This window comes from Xenopus laevis, chromosome 3S (assembly GCF_017654675.1).
Source record: "Xenopus laevis strain J_2021 chromosome 3S, Xenopus_laevis_v10.1, whole genome shotgun sequence".
Classification (NCBI taxonomy): Eukaryota; Metazoa; Chordata; class Amphibia; order Anura; family Pipidae; genus Xenopus; species Xenopus laevis.
The window spans coordinates 123,451,441-123,471,924 of NC_054376.1; the positions used below are offsets into that span (position 1 = coordinate 123,451,441).

The 20,484-nt window shown below is 48.1% G+C and overlaps 8 protein-coding genes and 1 non-coding gene across 9 annotated transcripts; 3 read left to right on the forward strand and 6 right to left on the reverse strand.

Annotated features, from left to right (window-relative positions):
- Positions 1–1,655: 1,655 nt before the first annotated feature.
- On the reverse strand, positions 1,656–2,078 carry LOC121402262 (histone H4). The gene has a single exon (XM_041588866.1). The coding sequence runs from the start codon at positions 2,028–2,030 to the stop codon at positions 1,719–1,721; it is 312 nt and encodes a 103-aa protein (XP_041444800.1). The 5' UTR covers positions 2,031–2,078; the 3' UTR covers positions 1,656–1,718.
- Positions 2,079–4,080: 2,002 nt separating this feature from the next.
- LOC121402257 (histone H2A type 1) lies at positions 4,081–4,577 on the reverse strand. The gene has a single exon (XM_041588861.1). The coding sequence runs from the start codon at positions 4,534–4,536 to the stop codon at positions 4,144–4,146; it is 393 nt and encodes a 130-aa protein (XP_041444795.1). The 5' UTR covers positions 4,537–4,577; the 3' UTR covers positions 4,081–4,143.
- A 242-nt stretch (positions 4,578–4,819) lies between these two features.
- On the forward strand, positions 4,820–6,207 carry LOC121402260 (histone H2B 1.1). The gene has a single exon (XM_041588864.1). It carries the CDS (start codon positions 4,852–4,854, stop codon positions 5,230–5,232), a length of 381 nt encoding a protein of 126 aa, XP_041444798.1. The 5' UTR covers positions 4,820–4,851; the 3' UTR covers positions 5,233–6,207.
- A 1,353-nt stretch (positions 6,208–7,560) lies between these two features.
- LOC121402255 (histone H1A-like) lies at positions 7,561–9,630 on the reverse strand. Its single transcript, XM_041588859.1, has one exon. The coding sequence runs from the start codon at positions 8,306–8,308 to the stop codon at positions 7,622–7,624; it is 687 nt and encodes a 228-aa protein (XP_041444793.1). The 5' UTR covers positions 8,309–9,630; the 3' UTR covers positions 7,561–7,621.
- A 1,045-nt stretch (positions 9,631–10,675) lies between these two features.
- trnaq-uug lies at positions 10,676–10,747 on the forward strand. The gene has a single exon. It is a non-coding gene; the product is annotated as a tRNA-Gln (tRNA).
- A 3,983-nt stretch (positions 10,748–14,730) lies between these two features.
- Positions 14,731–15,083, reverse strand: LOC121402264 (histone H4). Its single transcript, XM_041588868.1, has one exon. It carries the CDS (start codon positions 15,040–15,042, stop codon positions 14,731–14,733), a length of 312 nt encoding a protein of 103 aa, XP_041444802.1. The 5' UTR covers positions 15,043–15,083.
- A 2,177-nt stretch (positions 15,084–17,260) lies between these two features.
- Positions 17,261–18,045, reverse strand: h2ax.lS (H2A.X variant histone-like S homeolog). Its single transcript, NM_001096215.1, is given in 1 exon segment — positions 17,261–18,045. A coding segment is annotated over 1 exon segment (393 nt). The 5' UTR covers positions 18,039–18,045; the 3' UTR covers positions 17,261–17,645.
- Positions 18,046–18,216: 171 nt separating this feature from the next.
- Positions 18,217–18,791, forward strand: LOC121402261 (histone H2B 1.1). Its single transcript, XM_041588865.1, has one exon. It carries the CDS (start codon positions 18,354–18,356, stop codon positions 18,732–18,734), a length of 381 nt encoding a protein of 126 aa, XP_041444799.1. The 5' UTR covers positions 18,217–18,353; the 3' UTR covers positions 18,735–18,791.
- A 585-nt stretch (positions 18,792–19,376) lies between these two features.
- On the reverse strand, positions 19,377–19,787 carry LOC121402263 (histone H4). Its single transcript, XM_041588867.1, has one exon. The coding sequence runs from the start codon at positions 19,741–19,743 to the stop codon at positions 19,432–19,434; it is 312 nt and encodes a 103-aa protein (XP_041444801.1). The 5' UTR covers positions 19,744–19,787; the 3' UTR covers positions 19,377–19,431.
- Between the last annotated feature and the right edge of the window lie 697 nt (positions 19,788–20,484).

Genomic DNA, 20,484 nt, shown 5'->3' on the forward strand with positions numbered 1-20,484 from the left:
CCCCAGCACGATATCGCACAGCGCTCATTTCGACTTTAATTACAGTAGCCAAGTCCTTGATACCTTTGTTTTGGAAATCGAAAGTAATCCCTACACTTAAAGACTGGGCACTTAAAGTAAACGAAATTTGCCGGTTTGAGCACTACAAATCAGAGACGTGTAATCCGAAATGCCAAGAAAGCTTGACACAGAAATGGTTCTATTGGCTCCAGTTTACTGAATCGCAGGAATACCGGACTCTTACTTCTTGATACGGCCACTGTATGCTTATAGCTTCCTTGAGACCCCTGGCATCCAATTGATATGTCACTGATATAGGATCACGATACTCAGTTAATGTATAGTGCTTCCCACTCTATCCTTGCTGTGTTTACTTCTCCACCCACCGTTTTGCTACTATCTCCTGGATTGTAGATGTGCCCAACATAGTTTATTTTTGTGTTTTTTTTTTCTTTTTCTCTTTATTTAGTAATTTCTTATTCGCAAAGTACGCCGTGTTATGTAATCTGCTGATGTCTTTTGATAATTTTTGTCTTGAGATGCCCCATGTTCAAGCACTGTATCTTATCTTATTCTTGAATTTTGTGCTTGCAGGATTCTCATGCTATTGTACTTTTGATATTTTGCGAAACACGTAAATAAAGAATTTATAAAAAAGAAAGTATGCCCAGTATAAGTCTTGAGCACAGTGACATCTGCAGGCCAGTTGTATAAACACCACAGGGTCATAACAGAATAGTATATTAGAAGTGGTCAAGAGATTAGTATAATCCCATATAGGCCTCATGAATGTCTGATAGAGCTCTACACCTTGTGGTGTATAAAGATTAGAGTTTATAAGGTATTGCTGGCACAGAACTTCTAGTTCTTTGCATTATTTCATAGGAGGTGCTCATTTTACAGCTGCTATGTGCTATGCCTCTTCATAGTTGATGGATGGAATGACAATGAATAGTTGCTGAACTGTGCAACAGTAAGTTATTGCAGTGTAGTATCCAGGAGACTTGTCTGCTAGTGGGGAGCGTCTGGCTGCAGTTCCCGTCCTTACCGTGTGAGGGCGGAGCAGGAAGAGAAACACCAGTCCCTTTGTCCTTTGAGTTGCGAGAAGCCGCTTTTTATCTCCCAGGCCGCCAAAATGACACCGCGAATGCCTATGGCTACACCGTGTATATTTTATTGTCAGCGAGTAGAAATCGCACTGGTAAAATCATCCATGCATTGTAACGTTCTTGCGATTCTACACATCCCAGATCCACACTTCCCTTCCCCAAATGACCGTGTCCTGTAGCAGCAGCAGCAGCAGCAGCAGCAGCAGCAGCAGCAGCACAAAGAGCAGGTTTTTAGCCGCCGCCTGTATTGTAGCGATCACGTGTCAGTCCACTGTTTCTCTGGCTCCTGAGCTGCTACAAAACCGCCGCTAGAACATCAGCTATAGCATTTGATTGTAAGGAGGCTCGATTGGCCTCTCCTCCCTCATTATGAGCAAAGCAGCCTTATTTCCCCATCCACTCGGTACTATAGCAGCCACTGTGTAAGACATGCGGGCGGCACCGACTCTTGTACAAGCGGTTAATAAGAAAGATTTCGATATTACGGTATACAACTTCAAACAATAGATCTAAATAGACGGATGCAGCCTTTTGAAGGAATAGGTGGGTGGCCCTTAAAAGGGCCGTTATTTTGATGAGGGGAAAAATATAAAAAACCTTAGCGAGCCTTTAACCTCCGAATCCGTACAGAGTGCGTCCCTGGCGCTTCAGAGCATACACCACATCCATAGCGGTGACGGTCTTCCTCTTGGCGTGCTCGGTGTAGGTGACGGCGTCCCGGATAACGTTCTCCAGGAAAACTTTGAGCACCCCGCGAGTCTCCTCGTAGATGAGGCCGGAGATGCGCTTGACTCCCCCTCTGCGTGCCAGGCGGCGGATGGCGGGCTTGGTGATGCCCTGGATGTTATCCCGCAGCACCTTCCTGTGGCGCTTGGCGCCTCCTTTGCCCAGACCCTTTCCGCCCTTGCCTCTTCCAGACATGATTTCACTCACTAAAGTCCTTATCGAATGTGTGAGTCCAGGCGCTCAGACCCTAAATCATATACACACTGGGCTGACCTGATAGGGAACAGCAAGCACACCCCGCCCCTTTCCCATCGGCTTCTACGAGTTCGATGTGTTAACTCGTGATTGGATAAACGTCAACCTCCACTAGTCATTCCTAAAACGTGCTTTTCAGCGTCAAAACTTCCCATCATTGTAAAGTGCCCGCCAAATCTATCGTGGTAATTTGTAAATATGATACCACTCGACATTGTTACACTGGGACATTCGCTCTGTAAAGCGCACAAAGTGTGTTATGGGGGGGAAGGGGGAAGGGGGAAGGGGGGCACTAATATGGCGATTGAGTCTTTTACTATATAGTCCATTTAACTGGTGCCCAAGTGACAGTCACTATGTCACATTCGTCTGTGTGTAACTTGTCTTTGATCAGCTTCAGCCTATACGAGCACTTGGGCTTCCCCTGCCCAACATGTTCGTCCCCAAGTATTCTACTAGGTGTGGCTGGGGCTGGAACTCATCTGCTAACTGGCCATTTCTTTGTATTGTGAAGCGATTGAAAGATCTGAGCGTTCGCATTTGCAGCTCAGCGTTGCCACCGTGTGAAATCAGTAACACCTCCCAGCCCCCATACAGCGCCCGTTTCTATTCCGGAAAGTAAATAACGAGGAAACCCGGTAGATCTTCGGAATTTCAAGTCGACTTCAGGAAATGAGTATGCAGAGAAAGAAAAAAAAAAAAAAAAGGTTTTGTATGAGAAAAAGTACCTCGCTTAAAATCTGTAACTTTTAGCGGGCAGTTTGAAACGGCTAAGAACCAATCAGAGATGAAGAAGGAGGGGTGTGGTTAAAAAAAGAGCCAATGGTATTAAGGCGCTTCTAATAAAAGGGAGAAATCGGCCGTGGGTCTGGTATTGGAGTTAGTGAAAAGCTTTCTGTTGACATGGCTCGTACCAAGCAGACCGCCCGCAAATCCACCGGCGGGAAGGCTCCCCGCAAGCAGTTGGCCACCAAGGCAGCCCGCAAGAGTGCCCCGGCCACCGGCGGAGTCAAGAAACCCCATCGTTATCGCCCAGGGACCGTGGCTCTCCGGGAAATCCGCCGTTACCAGAAATCCACCGAGCTGCTCATCCGCAAACTGCCTTTCCAGCGTCTAGTCCGGGAGATCGCCCAGGACTTCAAGACCGATCTCCGCTTCCAGAGCTCAGCCGTCATGGCTCTGCAGGAGGCCAGCGAGGCTTATCTGGTGGGGCTCTTCGAGGACACCAACCTGTGCGCCATCCACGCCAAGAGAGTCACCATCATGCCCAAGGACATCCAGCTGGCCCGCAGGATCCGAGGAGAGAGGGCTTAGATCACTCCTCCCCGTCTCCATCGCTCACTCACACAAAAGGCTCTTTTCAGAGCCACCAACACTGTCTGACAATCAGCTGTGCTCCACTGTTATTAGGGCTTCACACATCTTCCCCCATGTACAAATATCAACACACAATTACCAGGCGGCAGCCAGTGAAATCCTTGTTCCCTTAATTTTGGAGGGGGGGGGGGGGTTTCCTATCACTTTATACCTAATCCTCGAAAAGAAACGAAGCTCTAGCAGCGCCGGGTGACCCGAAAGCCTTTCTTTTGTGCTGCTTCCATCGGGCACAAGTCACTTCGCGCAGCTTAGGCAAAACGTTGTAGTTGAATGGACTTGTAAGACAATGATGAGTGGCCTTCACTTCGCGGCGAGTTTTTTTTTTTTTTTTCCTGCGCATACACACACACACGCGTTCATTGCTCACACTGGGAAGATTGGAGTTTGAGTCCCTAGACCAACTCTCTTCTCTCAACACAAAAATCTCGTATTTAGGGGGGGGGGGGAAACTAATGCTCCGCAAAATAGCTGCCCTTCTCCCACCACATCATCATTTCCCTGGCAATCAAGTGAGGAAAAAAAGAAGTGTACAAGGGAAACGCTTATGTTTCACAATTTATTCTCACTATTTGGACACACACACGGGGCTATACAGCGCTGTTTAGATAAAGTGGGTGGCTCTGAAAAGAGCCTTTGGGTTAGTGGTCAGGGCAGTAGTATTTTTGGAGGGGAGAGCTCACTTGCTCTTGGCAGATTTGGCGCTCTCGGTTTTCTTGGGGAGCAGCACAGACTGGATGTTGGGCAGGACACCGCCCTGGGCGATGGTGACCCCTCCGAGCAGTTTGTTGAGCTCCTCGTCGTTGCGCACGGCGAGCTGCAGGTGCCTGGGGATGATCCGAGTCTTCTTGTTATCCCGGGCAGCGTTGCCGGCCAACTCCAGGATCTCGGCGGTCAAATACTCGAGCACCGCGGCAAGGTAGACTGGAGCTCCGGCTCCCACCCGCTCGGCATAATTGCCTTTTCTCAACAGCCGGTGAACACGGCCGACTGGGAACTGAAGGCCGGCACGAGATGAGCGAGTCTTGGCCTTGGCCCGGGTCTTTCCGCCTTGTTTGCCTCTTCCTGACATGCTTCAATTAACTTCGTTTGACAAAAAATGACTCAACGATACATTGTAGCGCGCACTTTGCTTTTTATAGTCAGCCGCGAGAGTCCTTCTCTCTGCCGATTGGTTAGGCTTCCTCGCAGCCAACGAAACACAAGCTTTACTTACCACCAATCTTCTGGAGAAAAGCTGCGCTTTGACGTCATGCCACAGAGCCAGCCAATGGGAATCAGTGTCACGGCGCAGCCTGCTTTACATGGGCAAGGGTATAAAAGCAGCTGCAGCCGGAGCAGCACTTCATCGTTTGCTTTATAGACTCATCCTGTCTAGTTGCTGAACATGCCTGAACCCGCCAAATCCGCTCCAGCCCCAAAGAAGGGCTCCAAGAAAGCCGTGACTAAAACCCAGAAGAAGGATGGCAAGAAGCGTAGGAAGAGCAGGAAAGAGAGCTACGCCATCTACGTGTACAAAGTGCTCAAGCAGGTGCACCCCGATACCGGCATCTCTTCCAAGGCCATGAGCATCATGAACTCCTTTGTTAACGATGTCTTCGAGCGCATCGCAGGGGAAGCCTCCCGCCTGGCTCACTACAACAAGCGCTCCACCATCACCTCCCGGGAGATCCAGACCGCCGTCCGCCTGCTTTTGCCTGGGGAGCTGGCCAAGCACGCCGTCTCCGAGGGCACCAAGGCCGTCACCAAGTACACCAGCGCCAAGTAATCTCTCTCTCCCCATTCCCTGCCCCACAAACCCAAAGGCTCTTTTCAGAGCCACCCACCTCCTCTGTACAAGGGCTGCACCTACTTCCACTTTCATCCAGAGTCGCTTAGTATTTACATTCAACTTTTATCTAGAAGATTTACAAACACCCTTCTGTGAAGAGGCTTTAGCGCCACGGCGTTATAGTTTAACGTCTGAAGCCTTCCTTACTCCGTGCAGTATTTGCCTAAAAACAGGATTTGGCTCTTTTCATATAGAACAAAAGACCACAACGCTTCTGAAGGTTTTCACTTGATGGCTTTAGCTCACCGTTGTTTCAGTCCACGCATTAGAACACAACAGATGAGGCACCGACAACTCCAAGCCTGCACTTGTGATCCTTACCAGCGCGGCCCATTCAGCTTCTTGGGGCAAAGAGAACACGCTGCTGATTCCACTGAGCCCGCCCAAAATGAAGAAGCTCCTTTATAAACCCGTACAGAATTGGCTAAATCCATTGGTAGCCTTTTAAACCATGACATGGCCACAGAGTAGTTCCAAGGAAACCATTTCAAAGCCGCCCCTGCTGCTGGCTGATGACGTTTTGGAAACTACGCTAGAAGTCAAGGGAGCCCTTCTTCAACCTGCTTGCTCCATTCCTCTGCCCTGTGTATGTTTTTCACGTACATATTTCTTTGTAACACACAAACACACCAACACACAAACATGAATTGGTTCCTCCTTTAGGTTAACCCTTATCACTGCCTATTTCTAGGCCCGGAGTTCTAGTTGGATCAGTTTTGCCATTAATCCGCTTTCTGGAGGGCTCCGGTGGATTTCCTTTGGCGTCAGATATGAAGTGGAGTATAAGCGGGTGGTCTCTACCTGCTCTCTAGTTGTGCTCCATGTAACACAATGGTTGTTCACCTTCCAAACACCTTTTCCAATTTAGTTGTTTTCACATTGCTCACCAGAAATAAAGACTTTCTTCAATTACCTTCTATTTTTTTTTATTGTTTTTCTAAAGTTGAAGTTTAAAAACTTGAATGTCCCTGGCCTTTCAGTCTGGCAGCTCAGTTATTCAGGCGCAGATTCTGAACTGTTACAACTCTGCAACATTTGGGTACAACAATTAGTTGATATAATTTTCAGCAACGTCTCCGGTGAATTAGCAACTATTGTATCAATTCTGACTGCTGCCTGTAATCAGGGAAACTCAGGGATTCTGTTCAGCGGGGACAAACATAAGAAATGTATCAATTTAGAAAGGAGTCTAAATTCGAGTCAGCGACCCCCTCCTTTCATAGCTACTTTAGAATGTAAAAAATGTAAACTTTACACTTCAATATTAGAAAAACATCACAAATAGAACTGGCTTGCAAAAAGTCTTCATTTCTAGTGAAGCATCTGAAAACAACTAAACTGGAAATGGTTTGGAAGGTGACCAACCCTTTTTAATGCTTTAGAGACGAGACTTAGGTTTATAGATATGTACGAAATACAAGAGATCATATAGGGGTACAGCCTTTTCAATAAATAGAAAAGGGCCGTTTTGATGAGAATACAGAAGCGAGGGTTTAACCTCTTCCTCGCTCTCATCCCTGTTCTTGACCTGAAAGGGAACTGCAAGGACTGACTCCACCACTTGCGTTTCAAAGGAATCACTTGGCGGCTTGCCATTGGCTGGCGTGTGATTTTGAACTGAACACGATTGCCCGCCAAAAGGATTGCGTTAACTGGCTACAGTACAGTAAAATACAGCTTTGTCCCCAGCATTCCGTCATGAAATTCGATCCTACTCAATCGCCTCCGCTGGGATAGACTTTGTGCAGGTTTCATGTATTTATCTATTTATCTGGTACATCCTTTGCAGCAAAATCGCTCCACTTCTCCTTTACTCCTTTCCCCACCGCCCCACTAATAGGCGGCAACCCAACGATCCTCTCAGCTGAGCTCGGTGTTCCTCTGGCCGTTTGTTACTTCTCTAAAGATTTCCAGTAATGAGCGGATAAAAGTAGCGCTTTGCCACCTTGTTCCACTGGGACATTTTCGCCGCGTTACTCGCAGCGCAGATACAACTCGCAACAAGGTTTCCCGCGCCCGCAATTCAGCGCTTCCCCCCCCCTCTCAAAGACGCCCAAAGCTTCCCGGCAACGTCCATTAACTCTCTCCGCCCCTCCTCCCTCCGAATAGAATGTTTAATGAACCCGAGTTGGTACTCGCGGCCCCCGGCCCCACTAAACGACTACATGTGGGAACTTGTACTCGTGTTAATGAGAAAATATTATGTAGGGAGACTTGTGGTAGAAGCAGGAGACGCGGGAAGTTGTAAGCTCTTTCAGGGGGATGTGGTGGCTCTTAAAAGAGCCTTTGGTTGAATTGGCCACTAGTGAGCGAGCGAGCGAGCTGCTCATTTCTTCTTGGGGGCGGCTTTCTTGGCTTTGGCCACTTTGGGTTTGGCTGCTTTGGCCTTTGCGGGGCTTTTGGCAGCAACTTTGGGCTTGACGGCGGTCTTTTTAGCGGGACTCTTGGTGGCCTTCTTGGGCTTGGCGGCTTTGGGCTTTTTAGCGGGACTCTTGGCGGCCTTTGCGGGTTTCTTGAGCTTCTTTGGGCTTTTTGCGGCTGCCGAGACCTTCTTGGGCTTCTTCGGGGACTTGGCTGGCTTCTTGGCTGCTGCCGCTGGCTTCTTGGCTTTGGCTGCTAGCGGCGCCTTCTTTTTGGCGGCGGCCTTGTCCTTGCTCTGCAGCTGCTTCTTGTTGAGCTTGAAGGAACCGGAGGCTCCGCTGCCTTTGACTTGGAGCAGGGTCTCCTTGGTGACCAGAGCCTTGAGAGCCAGCTTGAGGCGGCTGTTGTTCTTGTCCACATCGTAGCCTCCCGCAGCCAGAGTCTTCTTGAGCGCTGCCAGAGACACCCCGCTGCGTTCCTTGGAAGCGGACACGGCTGTGACGATCTGCTCGGACACACTGGGTCCAGACGAGGGCTTCTTGGATTTAGCGGCCCCCGCTGCTGCTGCTGCTTTCTTGGGCTGCTGCTTCTTTTTCTTGGCCGCGGGCTCAGCCGTGGGAGGAGCGGGCGCGGATTCGGCGGCTTCAGCCATGGCAGATTCTCTCTCTATCTTTTTCCGGAAAGGATAAAACACACCTCTCGCTCAACTCCACTTCTCCTTATATACAACCTTTTCTGTCTGTTGATTGGCTCAATTGCAATAAGCTATGGCCTTGTCATTGGACAAAACATAGGCACGCCCATCGGTTATCTTCTGGATTCGGCTTTTCGGGAGCTTTCCTTCTGTGCTTCCAGCGTCTCAAAAAGCAAAGGTAGTCCTAATATCTACTTTCCCAAATAGCCCAGCGATGATATAGTCAGCTGCCCGCTAAATGCCCGTGTCCCTGGCAGCCATTGTCTGCACGTTGATTGCACGGACTGTCCCAAAATAGCCCCTGGCAGCTCCGCTTCACTCTTGTCAGTCTGGGGCATCGTCACTGAAATCTTTCGTTTTACGCTCTCATTTTCGTCTGTTTCATCCAGCCCTTTTCCCGGACAGAGAAAAGGTTATGGGCTAAGACATCAGCGAGACAGTGAGGGGGTTTGGAAGCTACACAAGAAATCACTGGGCTTTGCACTGCTGTAAAAGTAGCACAGAAACCCAACGCTGCTATAATCCAGTGACTGCAGCCTTCATGCAAGTGGGAGCCAGCAATGTGCAGTGTATTTTGTCATGAGATCCACTATCAGCAGCAGCACCAATAGGTCCCTGTGCCACCCTAGTGCACTGCTATGAAGCAAAGTAACATTTGCATAAACAGAATCAAGGATGTTTGGCTGTGTAGACGTCATCACACCCTTGCAGCAATTACTGTGCTCTAACAGTCACTGGCTGTTCTACCTGGAAGTCATTATCCAACAGATGTGTTCTCATACAGATTGCTGCAAATAAACTGCTAGAAGAGTGTTCCTCTTAAGAACCAGATCTATGATCTGCCAACTCCATTTGTTCTGGGGCAGTGACCTCAAACCAGTGGCTCATGAGCAAAATGTTGCTCACCAACCCCTTTGATGTTGCCCCCAGTGCCTTCAAAGATGCTGCTTCTGTTTGAATCCCTGGCCTGGAGGAATGTTTTGGCAGGGCATCTCTTTTTTCTATGAAACCAAAATGAGCTTCCTGCAGGCTTATCGACCGACGAGCGTAGTAAGCGGTTGGGTGAGTATAAAGAGATGAGTTCAGAGATGTAGGGTGGGGCAGAGTTATGAAGTGCTTGGAATGTCCGGGTCATTCATTTGAATTGTATTCTGAAAGGTAGCGGAAGCCAGCGTAGGGACTGGCAGAGGAGGAGTGGTCGCAGAGGCTCGTGAGCCTCACGGCAGTGTTCGTTATGGACTGGAGAGGTGACAGTCTCTGGAGGGGGAGGCCAATTAAAAGAGAGTCACAGTAGTCTAAACGTGATATGACGAGAGAGTGCATAAGAATTTTGGCAGCATCTTGGGTGATCGATGATCATATTTTGGATATGCTCCGTAGGTGGAAGTGACATGATTTAATAAGTGACTGGATATGAGGAGTAAAGGACAGGGCAGAATCTAGGATAACCTCAAGGGACCGGGCCTGAGGTGATAGTGGAATTGTTAGCTGTGATGGGTACTTCCAGATGTTAATGATGTCAGTTGGAGCAAACAGAACCATTTTTCCATTTTAGAGAATTTTAATTTAAGGTGCCTTTAAAACACATCAACTCGATATCAAACGACATCACAATGCATAGTGCTCCTTCAGCAGAATCCTGCATTGCACTGATTTTTTTTTTTGGATTTAAAGGTACAGTAACACCAAAAACTGAAAGTGTCTTAAAGGAATGCCAATATAATGTACTGTTGTCCTGCACTGGTAAAACTGGTGCGTTTGCTTCAGAAACACAACTATAGTTCATATAAACAAACTTCTATGTAGCCATGGAGGCAGCCATTCAAGCACAGGGTACCCAATGGAAAACAGATCCGTTCTGAAGAATCCCGTTGTATACTACATAGCCCTTCTTTTACCTGCTGTGCATCCTGCGCCTTTTCGCCTTCTTCAGTTTTGAATGGCTGCCCCCTTGGCTACACAGCAGCTTGTTTATACCAACTTTTGTAGAGTTGCTGAAGCTACCATGTCAGTTTTAACAGTGCAGCACAACAGTACATTGTATTTTCATTACTTTAAAAGACATTCCATTTTCTGCTCCTACTGTTTCTTTCATTTTGAATACGGACATGGGGCTAGACATGTTGTTAGTTCCCTAGGTGCCCTCAGCCATGTGACTTGTGCTCTGATAAGATTCAGTCACTCTTTACTGCTGCACTGCAAGTTGGAGTGATATCAAACCCCATTAAGCCCTTCTGGACACACAACAAATACTGCCCTGTTATTCATTTACTGCACCCCCCCCCCGCCAGGTGGCTGCATCAGATGTTGTCCCCCTAAGCTGCTGGTTCCATGGTGTAATGGTTAGCACTCTGGACTTTGAATCCAGTGATCGGAGTTCAAATCTCGGTGGAACCTGCTGTTTTGTGATGTGCAGCACAAATGAAGTTTCAGAACCATGAGCCCAAAAGTCACTTTAGAAGAAACAGTTAGCACATTCCGCTGTTAACAGAGAATCCTGTGGTTCAAGCCCAAATGGAGTTCTTTGGGTGTATACATCCAGGCCTGTCACATCCAAGTCGTTGCGGCGCACTCCAAAGTCAAAGGATCGCTCATAGGTTGTTGGTTAAAAATTCATCCTTTATTGGTTACATCAGTTTAAAAAGAAGAAATGCTAACACATGGTCTATACATCCAGGCCTGGACTGGCAATCTGTGGGTTCTGGCAAATGCCAGAGGGGCTGCTATAAGGTCCCATAGAAAGTCAGTATTTAGTGGGCTGGTGGGGGCTGTTTGGGCCTCTGTGTACCTGAAATGCCAGGGCCTATTTTAATTCTCAGTCCGGACCTGTATACATCCATGACAGAATCAGATGTCTTGTTGCAGCTGAATCACATGACATGTACACCTATAGCACAGAGTCACACCCGAGCCCAGTTGCTCAATTTGGCTAGCTCCCACGGATTCATGCAAAGACATGACCCGCAGGCATGCTGTAGCAGTGGCCGAGTACTTAAGGCAATGGATTTAAAACCCACTGGGGTCTCCCTGAGCAGGTGAGAATCCTTGCTAACTACTGGTTTATTGCTACGAGAACCGGTGTTGAAGACATCTATTGGGGTTTTTATGGCCCACCAAGCAAAACACACAATACACATCTTTGGTGTATTCTGCTGGCAACCAAATAGCCCCAAAAGAGATGGGCCCTTTTGACAGTTATCAAACACCTTCAAAAGGAGAAGCAAGGAATCAGCTGTCTGAAATAAGGATGCCCCAAATATCTGCTTAGTAAAAGCTGACTGTGGGAATACAGGAGGGAGGTAGTTCATGGTACATTCCCTACTTGGATTAAGGTTTTTAGTGGGGTCCCTCAGGGCTCGGCATTGGATCCACTTTTGTTTAACTTGTTCATTAATGACTTAGGGCAGGGTATTGTAAGTAATGTACCTGTGTTTGCAGATGACACAAAACTATCCAGCCCAATTAATTCCATCCAGGATGTGGCACTTGCAACAGGTTCTTGACAAACTGGTAATCTGACAGCTAAGTGGCAAATGCAATTTAATGTTGATAAATGTAAAGTCATGCACCTGGGATGTAAAAATATCTAAGCCACTCATACCCTAAACGGGACTGCACTGGGCAAATCCATTATGGAAAAGGACCTTGGAGTCCTTGTAAATGATAAACTTGGCTGTAGCAAGCAATGCCAGTCAGCAGCATCAAGGGCAAATAAGGTCTTGAGTTGTATTAAATGGGGCATAGAGTCACGGGAGGAGGGGGTCATTGTTCCACTGTATGGAGCACTGGTAAGGCCCCCGTCTAGAATACGCCATTCAGTTTTGTTCTCCTGTGCTCCAACAGGACATTATTGTATTAGAGAGGGTAAAAAGAAGGGCAACTAAGCTGGTAAAAGTTATGGAAAATCTTAGCTATGAGGAAAGACTGGCCAAATTGGGGATGTTCACGCTGGAAAACAGGCGCTTAAAGGGCATGTAAAGGCAAAAAAATAAAATCCTATTTTTACTTTCTTTAATGAAAAAGAAACCTATCTTCAATATACTTTAATTAAAAAATGTGTACAATTTTTAAAAGAAACCTGACTGTGTGCAGTGAAATTCTCCCTTCATTTACTGCTGTGGATAGAAATTGTCAGACGGTCCCTAACTGCTGAGCAGGGAAACAATCATACTTATGAACAGCAGGGGGAGCCCCCGCCTTACTTCCCAGCCATGCAGAACTCAAGCAGCTTTGTTTATGATGATCCCTAAGCAGCCCAGACCACATTGAGCATGTGCACAGTCTTAGTCTTGCAAAGATGTTTAACAAAGTTAAAAGATGGTGACCCCCTGTAGCCAACTTTGAAAGCATAAATTATTTGTTTGATTGCTTGTGGTGCAGTAAGTTCATGTTTATATTTAGTATACAAAATATAGCATTATATATTAAATTATAGCCTTATTCTATTTTCGACTTTACATGCCCTTTAAGGGGAGATATGATAACTATGTATAAATATATAAGGGGATCATATAATAATCTCTCTAATGCTTTATTTACCAGTAGGTCTTTCCAGCTGACACGAGGTCACCCATTCCGATTAGAAGAAAAGAGGTTCCGCCTAAATATTCGGAAGGGGTTTTTTACAGTGAGAGCTGTGAAGATGTGGAATTCTCTCCCTGAATCAGGGGTACAGGCTGATACATTAGATAGGTATAAGAAGGGGTTGGATGGTGTTTAGCAAGTGAGGGAATACAGGGATATGGGAGATAGCTCATAGTACAAGATGATCCAGGGACTGGTCCCATTGCCATTTTGGAGTCAGGAAGGAATTTTTCCCCCTCTGAGGCAAATTGGAGAGGCTTCAGATGGGTTTTTTTTTGCCTTCCTCTGGATCAACTGGCAGATAGGTAGTTAATAAAAAAAAAAAAAAAAAAAAAAAAGATTGAACTCGATGCCACAATTTGATACTGTGATAATGTGTTTCTGAGAATAACCTATTGTGGATGTACTCACGTTTTCTATTTAAATGGCTGGACACATTTTGTATGATGATTGTACAGGATTCATTGTCTTGTTTTGGAATTTTTCTTTATTGTAAAATGCCTACTTCTTTAAATAAAGAATATACAAAAAAAAAAATATGCTGAAACAGGAAATCTATGTGCCGTTTATTGGGGTTTCCCCGCACAGATCATATTCCTGCCGACTATGGCTTTCCCTTTAGGTGTCAGCTTCTGCTACCAGAGACGGTAGTTTTCTGGAACACTTTTTTGCTGTGGCTCCACCTTTTCTTTTTAAGCTTTCTGGTGTCCTGTGTTACATGACAGTTTTTTCACCTTCAAAACACATTTCACAATTGTCACACATGTTTTCAGATCATTCTACAGAAACAAATGGGAAAATTGCTGATTTTTACCTTGATTTTCCTTTCCTGGTACCTCTCCCTATTGGCACTTTCCAACTACCCCTCGCCTACCCCCCTGGAGAAGAACCTCCTCTCACTGAGAACAGAAAGGTACAGTGCACAAGCCAACATAGGCACTGGCCAGGAAGAAAGGAATGCACCATTGACTAAATCTGATGGAAGTGGAAAACCTACAGACAACCCTGTCTTGCCAGGGAACATACTTCAGGGCAAGTCATTAACAAGTGCACTAACAACAACATAGGCCAGTTAACTGGGCCCTAGGCAGAGCTAAAGCAGCCACTGTATAAGATGGGCAGGTGGCCCTGGCTGTTGTGTTTATATAAAAATGGTGCTCAAAACTGTATATTTGGAGTTTATTTTTCATTTAACTACTAGTCATATGGTACTTGAAGTTGTTTGGCTAATATAACACAATTATGACCACTTCCATTTACACCTAAATATATGGTTCATAACGATATGGTTTATTGATCTTAATGTGGGATACAAAAAATTGAATCCGAGTCGATCTGTTTAAATCTGGCTCCATGACCTTTGTCCCTGCAGCTGGAGTTGGAAACAGTAAAGGGGATGTAAAGGCAAAAATAAAATCCAATACAAATCTCTACACAGTCGCCGACTGCTCTACAGGGAAACAAACAAAGCTGCTTGAGTTCTGCATGACTGGGAAGTAAGGCGGGGGCTCCCCCTGCTGTTCATAAGTATGATTGTTTCCCTGTCCAGCAGTTAAAACAGTGAAAGTAGAAAATGTCTAAAAACGGCTTGGCAGTAGATGGCATCAAGGACCAAACGGTTGGCATGTAAAGGGTTAACTGGCTTCTGTATAAGACCCTGGCTCTTCTAAGAAGAGTTGTAAAGAGGAGGGAAATGGTGTTCTTAAGAGAGAATAGAGTGGCTACAGTTTTTTCCAACGAAATAGGTGGGTGGCCCTTAAAAGGGCCGTTTTGAGGAGTAAAACCGAAGCGAGGCTTTAACCTCCGAATCCGTACAGAGTGCGTCCCTGGCGCTTCAGAGCATACACCACATCCATAGCGGTAACGGTCTTCCTCTTGGCGTGCTCGGTGTAGGTGACCGCGTCGCGGATAACGTTCTCCAGGAAAACTTTGAGCACCCCGCGAGTCTCCTCGTAGATGAGGCCGGAGATGCGCTTGACTCCCCCTCTGCGTGCCAGGCGGCGGATGGCGGGCTTGGTGATGCCCTGGATGTTATCCCGCAGCACCTTCCTGTGGCGCTTGGCGCCTCCTTTGCCCAGACCCTTTCCGCCCTTGCCTCTTCCAGACATGATTGTACGCTCAAAGATTTCTTTGAAGTATGCAGGGCCACGCTCTCGTCCTCCTTCATATACAGAATGGCACGACCTGATAGGGAACTGTAAACTCACCCCCCCCTCCCTTCTCTTCGCATTCTCCGGAAATCATGGGCTAACTGGTGATTGGTTAAACGTGAGCTGCCAGTAGCCATTCGTAAAATGCGGTTTGAGCGTCGAAATGGCTGTTCCTTTCAAAGTGCCCGCCAAATCTATCGTTCCAATTTCCATACCGATATTCAACGATTTCACTTTTTTGTTTTGCCTCTGGCATTCCGCCCTTCAATTCATTCTGCCGGCAGAGCGTTACAGCGGGCTATTTTAAACTCTTATGGGCAAAAGTGGGTATTCAAAGAGGACCTCTCTTTCTTTCTCTCCTTCACTCTCTCTCTGTGTCCTTCTTTCTTTCTCTATCTATCCTTTCTCTCTCTCCCCCACCTCTCACTCAGATGGGCTGTGCCCCCGAATCACAGGAAGGCATTTGGTGTATTAGCAGCCCACTGGCTCGCTGGGGCCTTATCACTTTCCTTGGTGCACAAAGTATATTCGTGTTGCTTTCCACGGCATCGTCAGATTTCTAATGACTCATGAATGGAGGGTTGTGGTAAGATAGCGCTAACTAGGAGTCGGCTTCACCTGCAGCTTTGGCCGGGATTACATTCCGCTGCAATTACTCCTCATGGAAAAGGGGAGACTGTGCAAAGCTGCGAAGACAAAGTAGTACACGAATATGGCCATTGAGTGGCTTATTGCACAGTTACATGTTCTAAGGGTGTCTCTGAATCCAAATCCATCTTTGGAATTCCAGCGCCAGTTGAAACATTTACCCGCCCGCACTTTGGCTTCCCCCTGCTCCACCTGTTAAAGCGCAAGTCTAGCAGCGGCTGTGGGTAGGGCTGTAACGAATGTTAGGGAAATGAGCTGTTCTCTATCACATAACCGCCAATTTCTTTGTACTGGAAAGCGATCGAAAGATGAGCCTGTTCCCATCTGCAGCAGCTCAGTGCCCCACCCCCACACGTGACATCAATACCGCACCCCCCACTCCAATGTTCGCTGGTATGCCTGAAAGAAACGGAATGGGCGAAACACAGTGGAACTTCTGTGGCTGCATTTCACGAAAAATGCAGGAAACAAAGAACCATGCAAAGAAAGAAAAACAAAAAACAAATGCAGTACCTCCATAGAAATGTGTCCCTTTTTTTTTTTTTGGGCGGGCATCAGAAATGAATAAAGAGGGCGTGTGTATATGAAAGAGCCAATGGCGTTGAGGCGCTTGGAATAAATAGGAGGAATCGGCCGCTGAAGCGCTATTCGCAGTAGTGAGAAGCAGCTTACTGTTACTGTTCTAATGGCTCGTACAAAGCAGACCGCCCGCAAATCCACCGGCGGGAAGGCTCCCCGCAAGCAGTTGGCCACCAAGGCAGCCCGCAAGAGCGCCCCGGCCACCGGCGGAGTCAAGAAACCCCATCGTTATCGCCCAGGGACCGTGGCTCTCCGGGAAATCCGCCGTTACCAGAAATCCACCGAGCTGCTCATCCGCAAACTGCCTTTCCAGCGGCTGGTCCGGGAGATCGCCCAGGACTTCAAGACCGATCTCCGCTTCCAGAGCTCAGCCGTCATGGCTCTGCAGGAGGCCAGCGAGGCTTATCTGGTGGGGCTCTTCGAGGACACCAACCTGTGCGCCATCCACGCCAAGAGGGTCACCATCATGCCCAAGGACATCCAGCTGGCCCGCAGGATCCGAGGAGAGAGGGCTTAGATCACTCCTCCCCGTCTCCATCGCTCGCTCACCCACACAAAGGCTCTTTTCAGAGCCACCAACACTGTCTGACAATCCGCTGTGCTGCTTTTTTTTCATCCCCCCCCCCCCCCCCCCAAATGGCTCCACTGTTATTAGGGCTTCATACATCTTCCCCATGTACAAATATCAACACACAATTACCAGGCGGCAGCGGGTGAAATCCTTGTTCCCTTAATCGAGATGGAGGGGGGTTCCTATCACTTTCTACCTAATCCTCGAAAAGAAGCGAAGCTCTAGCAGCGCCGGGTGACCCGACAGCCTGGCTTTTGTGCTGCTTCCATCGGGCACAAGCCACTTCGCGCAGCTCAGGCAAAACGTCCTAGTTGAATGGACTTGTACGACAATGATCATGAGTGGCCTTCACTTCGCAGCCCGAGAGTAATCACACACTTTTCAGACGGTTTTATTAATTTGTTTTTCTCCTGCGCATACACACACACACACACGCGTTCATTGCTCACACTGAGAAGATTGGAGTTTCGGAGTCCCTAGACCAACTCTTCCCTCATCACAAAAATCTCGTATTAGGGGGCAGTAATGCTCGGCAAAATAGCTGCCCGTCTCCCACCACATCATTTCCCTGGCAATCAAGTGAGGAAAAAGTGTACAAGGGAAACCCTCTTATGTGTCACAATTTATTCTCACTATTTAGACACACACACACACACACACACACACACACGGGGCTATACAGCGCTGTTTAGATGAAGTGGGTGGCTCTGAAAAGAGCCTTTGGGTGAGTGGTCAGGGCAGTAGTATTTTTGGAGGGGAGAGCTCACTTGCTCTTGGCAGATTTGGCGCTCTCGGTTTTCTTGGGGAGCAGCACAGACTGGATGTTGGGCAGGACACCGCCCTGGGCGATGGTGACCCCTCCGAGCAGTTTGTTGAGCTCCTCGTCGTTGCGCACGGCGAGCTGCAGGTGCCTGGGGATGATGCGAGTCTTCTTGTTATCCCGGGCAGCGTTGCCGGCCAACTCGAGGATCTCGGCGGTCAGATACTCGAGCACCGCGGCAAGGTAGACTGGAGCTCCGGCTCCCACCCGCTCGGCATAATTGCCTTTTCTCAAGAGCCGGTGAACACGGCCGACTGGGAACTGAAGGCCGGCCCGAGATGAGCGAGTCTTGGCCTTGGCCCGGGTCTTTCCGCCTTGTTTGCCTCTTCCTGACATGCTTCAATTAACTTCGTTTGACAAAAAATGACTCAACGATACATTGTAGCGCGCACTTTGCTTTTTATAGTCAGCCGCGAGAGTCCTTCTCTCTGCCGATTGGTTAGGCTTCCTCGCAGCCAACGAAACACAAGCTTTACTTACCACCAATCTTCTGGAGAAAAGCTGCGCTTTGACGTCATGCCACAGAGCCAGCCAATGGGAATCAGTGTCACGGCGCAGCCTGCTTTACATGGGCAAGGGTATAAAAGCAGCTGCAGCCGGAGCAGCACTTCATCGTTTGCTTTATAGACTCATCCTGTCTAGTTGCTGAACATGCCTGAACCCGCCAAATCCGCTCCAGCCCCAAAGAAGGGCTCCAAGAAAGCCGTGACTAAAACCCAGAAGAAGGATGGCAAGAAGCGTAGGAAGAGCAGGAAAGAGAGCTACGCCATCTACGTGTACAAAGTGCTCAAGCAGGTGCACCCCGATACCGGCATCTCTTCCAAGGCCATGAGCATCATGAACTCCTTTGTTAACGATGTCTTCGAGCGCATCGCAGGGGAAGCCTCCCGCCTGGCTCACTACAACAAGCGCTCCACCATCACCTCCCGGGAGATCCAGACCGCCGTCCGCCTGCTTTTGCCTGGGGAGCTGGCCAAGCACGCCGTGTCCGAGGGCACCAAGGCTGTCACCAAGTACACCAGCGCCAAGTAATCTCTCTCTCTCTCCATTCCCTGCCCCACAAACCCAAAGGCTCTTTTCAGAGCCACCCACTTTCTCTCTACAAGAGCCGCACGTGCTGCTGCTGCCGTCGTCCACTATCCATTGGTGCAACTTACAATCCCCTCCATATCCTTCACCTGTGTGTGTGTATACACACAAAAGCCTGGTTTGCTCCTGAAAAGATGTATCAAAACACTCGAGGTAGAGTAGGGAGTTGTACACTTCTAGTTTTTCACACGCTGCTTATATTGGACAGAGGCCGCCTAAAAATGAAGTTTATTCATAAAATAGGTACACAAAAAAGGGAAAAAGTCTCAAGTCAGCCATGAAATCCGTTAGGAAAGGCTGCCGTGTTAACAAATGGCCTCAGTTCGAAGGAAGGAAAGCCCTCCAAAGCTTTTTTCTTTTTTGCGAATAAAGTTTCTAGAGGGCTCCGCTCTCTAAAACTTAGATTGATGATTAGGGTAGATCGAGTCAGACTTAATATAAGTTTAATAGGAGAGACCGTCTGCTGCTGCTCCGTGTAAGGCAATACACGTGTTCCCTCTTGGAGCTTTGGGTGAAAGATTTAGGATTAGTAGAAGGGTGATGTAACCTATTGGAAGGAGTCAAGCGCTTTTGTGGAATAGGTGGGTGGCTCTTAAAAGGGCCGTTTTGATGAGGGGAAACAAAAAACCGAGGCGAGCCTTTAACCTCCGAATCCGTACAGAGTGCGTCCCTGGCGCTTCAGAGCATACACCACATCCATAGCGGTAACGGTCTTCCTCTTGGCGTGCTCGGTGTAGGTGACCGCGTCGCGGATAACGTTCTCCAGGAAAACTTTGAGCACCCCGCGAGTCTCCTCGTAGATGAGGCCGGAGATGCGCTTGACTCCCCCTCTGCGTGCCAGGCGGCGGATGGCGGGCTTGGTGATGCCCTGGATGTTATCCCGCAGCACCTTCCTGTGGCGCTTGGCGCCTCCTTTGCCCAGACCCTTTCCGCCCTTGCCTCTTCCAGACATGATTGTACGCTCAAAGATTGCTTTGAAGTATGCAGGGCCACGCTCTCGTCCTCCTTCATATACAGAATGACACGACCTGATAGGGAACTGCGAGGACTGACGACACCACCCCCCTTTCCCCTAGCGGCTGGCATGTGAATATGAACTCAACACGGCTGCTGTTAATGTCGAAGAGCCCGCCAAAAAATGTTTGCGTTCAACTGGTTACAGGCCAGTATCATATCGTTCTCTCTCCAGCATTCCGCCATGAAATTCTATGCTACCTAATCGCCTCCGCCGGTCCATTGACTCATCCAGGTTTTTTTTATTGATTTATGATCAACGTTTGTGGCAAAAGCAAACCGCTACGTCTACTCCTTTCTCGCCAACCGCTTGCAGCCCCTTCCCAGCGGCACCCCAATGAGCCTCTCAGCTGAGGTCTTTGTTATTCTGCCTCTTTCACCCGTTTGTTACTTCTCTAGAAAGATTTCACTGGCACTTTGCCACATTGTTACACTGGGGTATTTCCGCAACATTCCTCGCAGTACAGGATAGAAGTGGCAACAAGTGCACCAGCAGTGCGTGTAATTCATTGCAGGTTTGTCCTCAAAGACGCTTTTTCCCGACAACGAGAGCCGGTCAAGATTATTAACGGAGAAGAGACTCTCCCCGAACACAATAAGCTCCGCCCAGTGTCTGAGCTGGTTAAGAGCGACATGTGGCACCAGTAGACTACTACGACGACGACGACGACGACGACGA

What these genes read in the sequence shown, in the direction of transcription:
- LOC121402262 (XM_041588866.1), bottom strand. Translation starts at nt 2,030, where the DNA reads ATGTCTGGAAGAGGCAAGGGCGGAAAGGGTCTGGGCAAAGGAGGCGCC.
- LOC121402257 (XM_041588861.1), bottom strand. Translation starts at nt 4,536, where the DNA reads ATGTCAGGAAGAGGCAAACAAGGCGGAAAGACCCGGGCCAAGGCCAAG.
- LOC121402260 (XM_041588864.1), top strand. Translation starts at nt 4,852, where the DNA reads ATGCCTGAACCCGCCAAATCCGCTCCAGCCCCAAAGAAGGGCTCCAAG.
- LOC121402255 (XM_041588859.1), bottom strand. Translation starts at nt 8,308, where the DNA reads ATGGCTGAAGCCGCCGAATCCGCGCCCGCTCCTCCCACGGCTGAGCCC.
- LOC121402264 (XM_041588868.1), bottom strand. Translation starts at nt 15,042, where the DNA reads ATGTCTGGAAGAGGCAAGGGCGGAAAGGGTCTGGGCAAAGGAGGCGCC.
- LOC121402261 (XM_041588865.1), top strand. Translation starts at nt 18,354, where the DNA reads ATGCCTGAACCCGCCAAATCCGCTCCAGCCCCAAAGAAGGGCTCCAAG.
- LOC121402263 (XM_041588867.1), bottom strand. Translation starts at nt 19,743, where the DNA reads ATGTCTGGAAGAGGCAAGGGCGGAAAGGGTCTGGGCAAAGGAGGCGCC.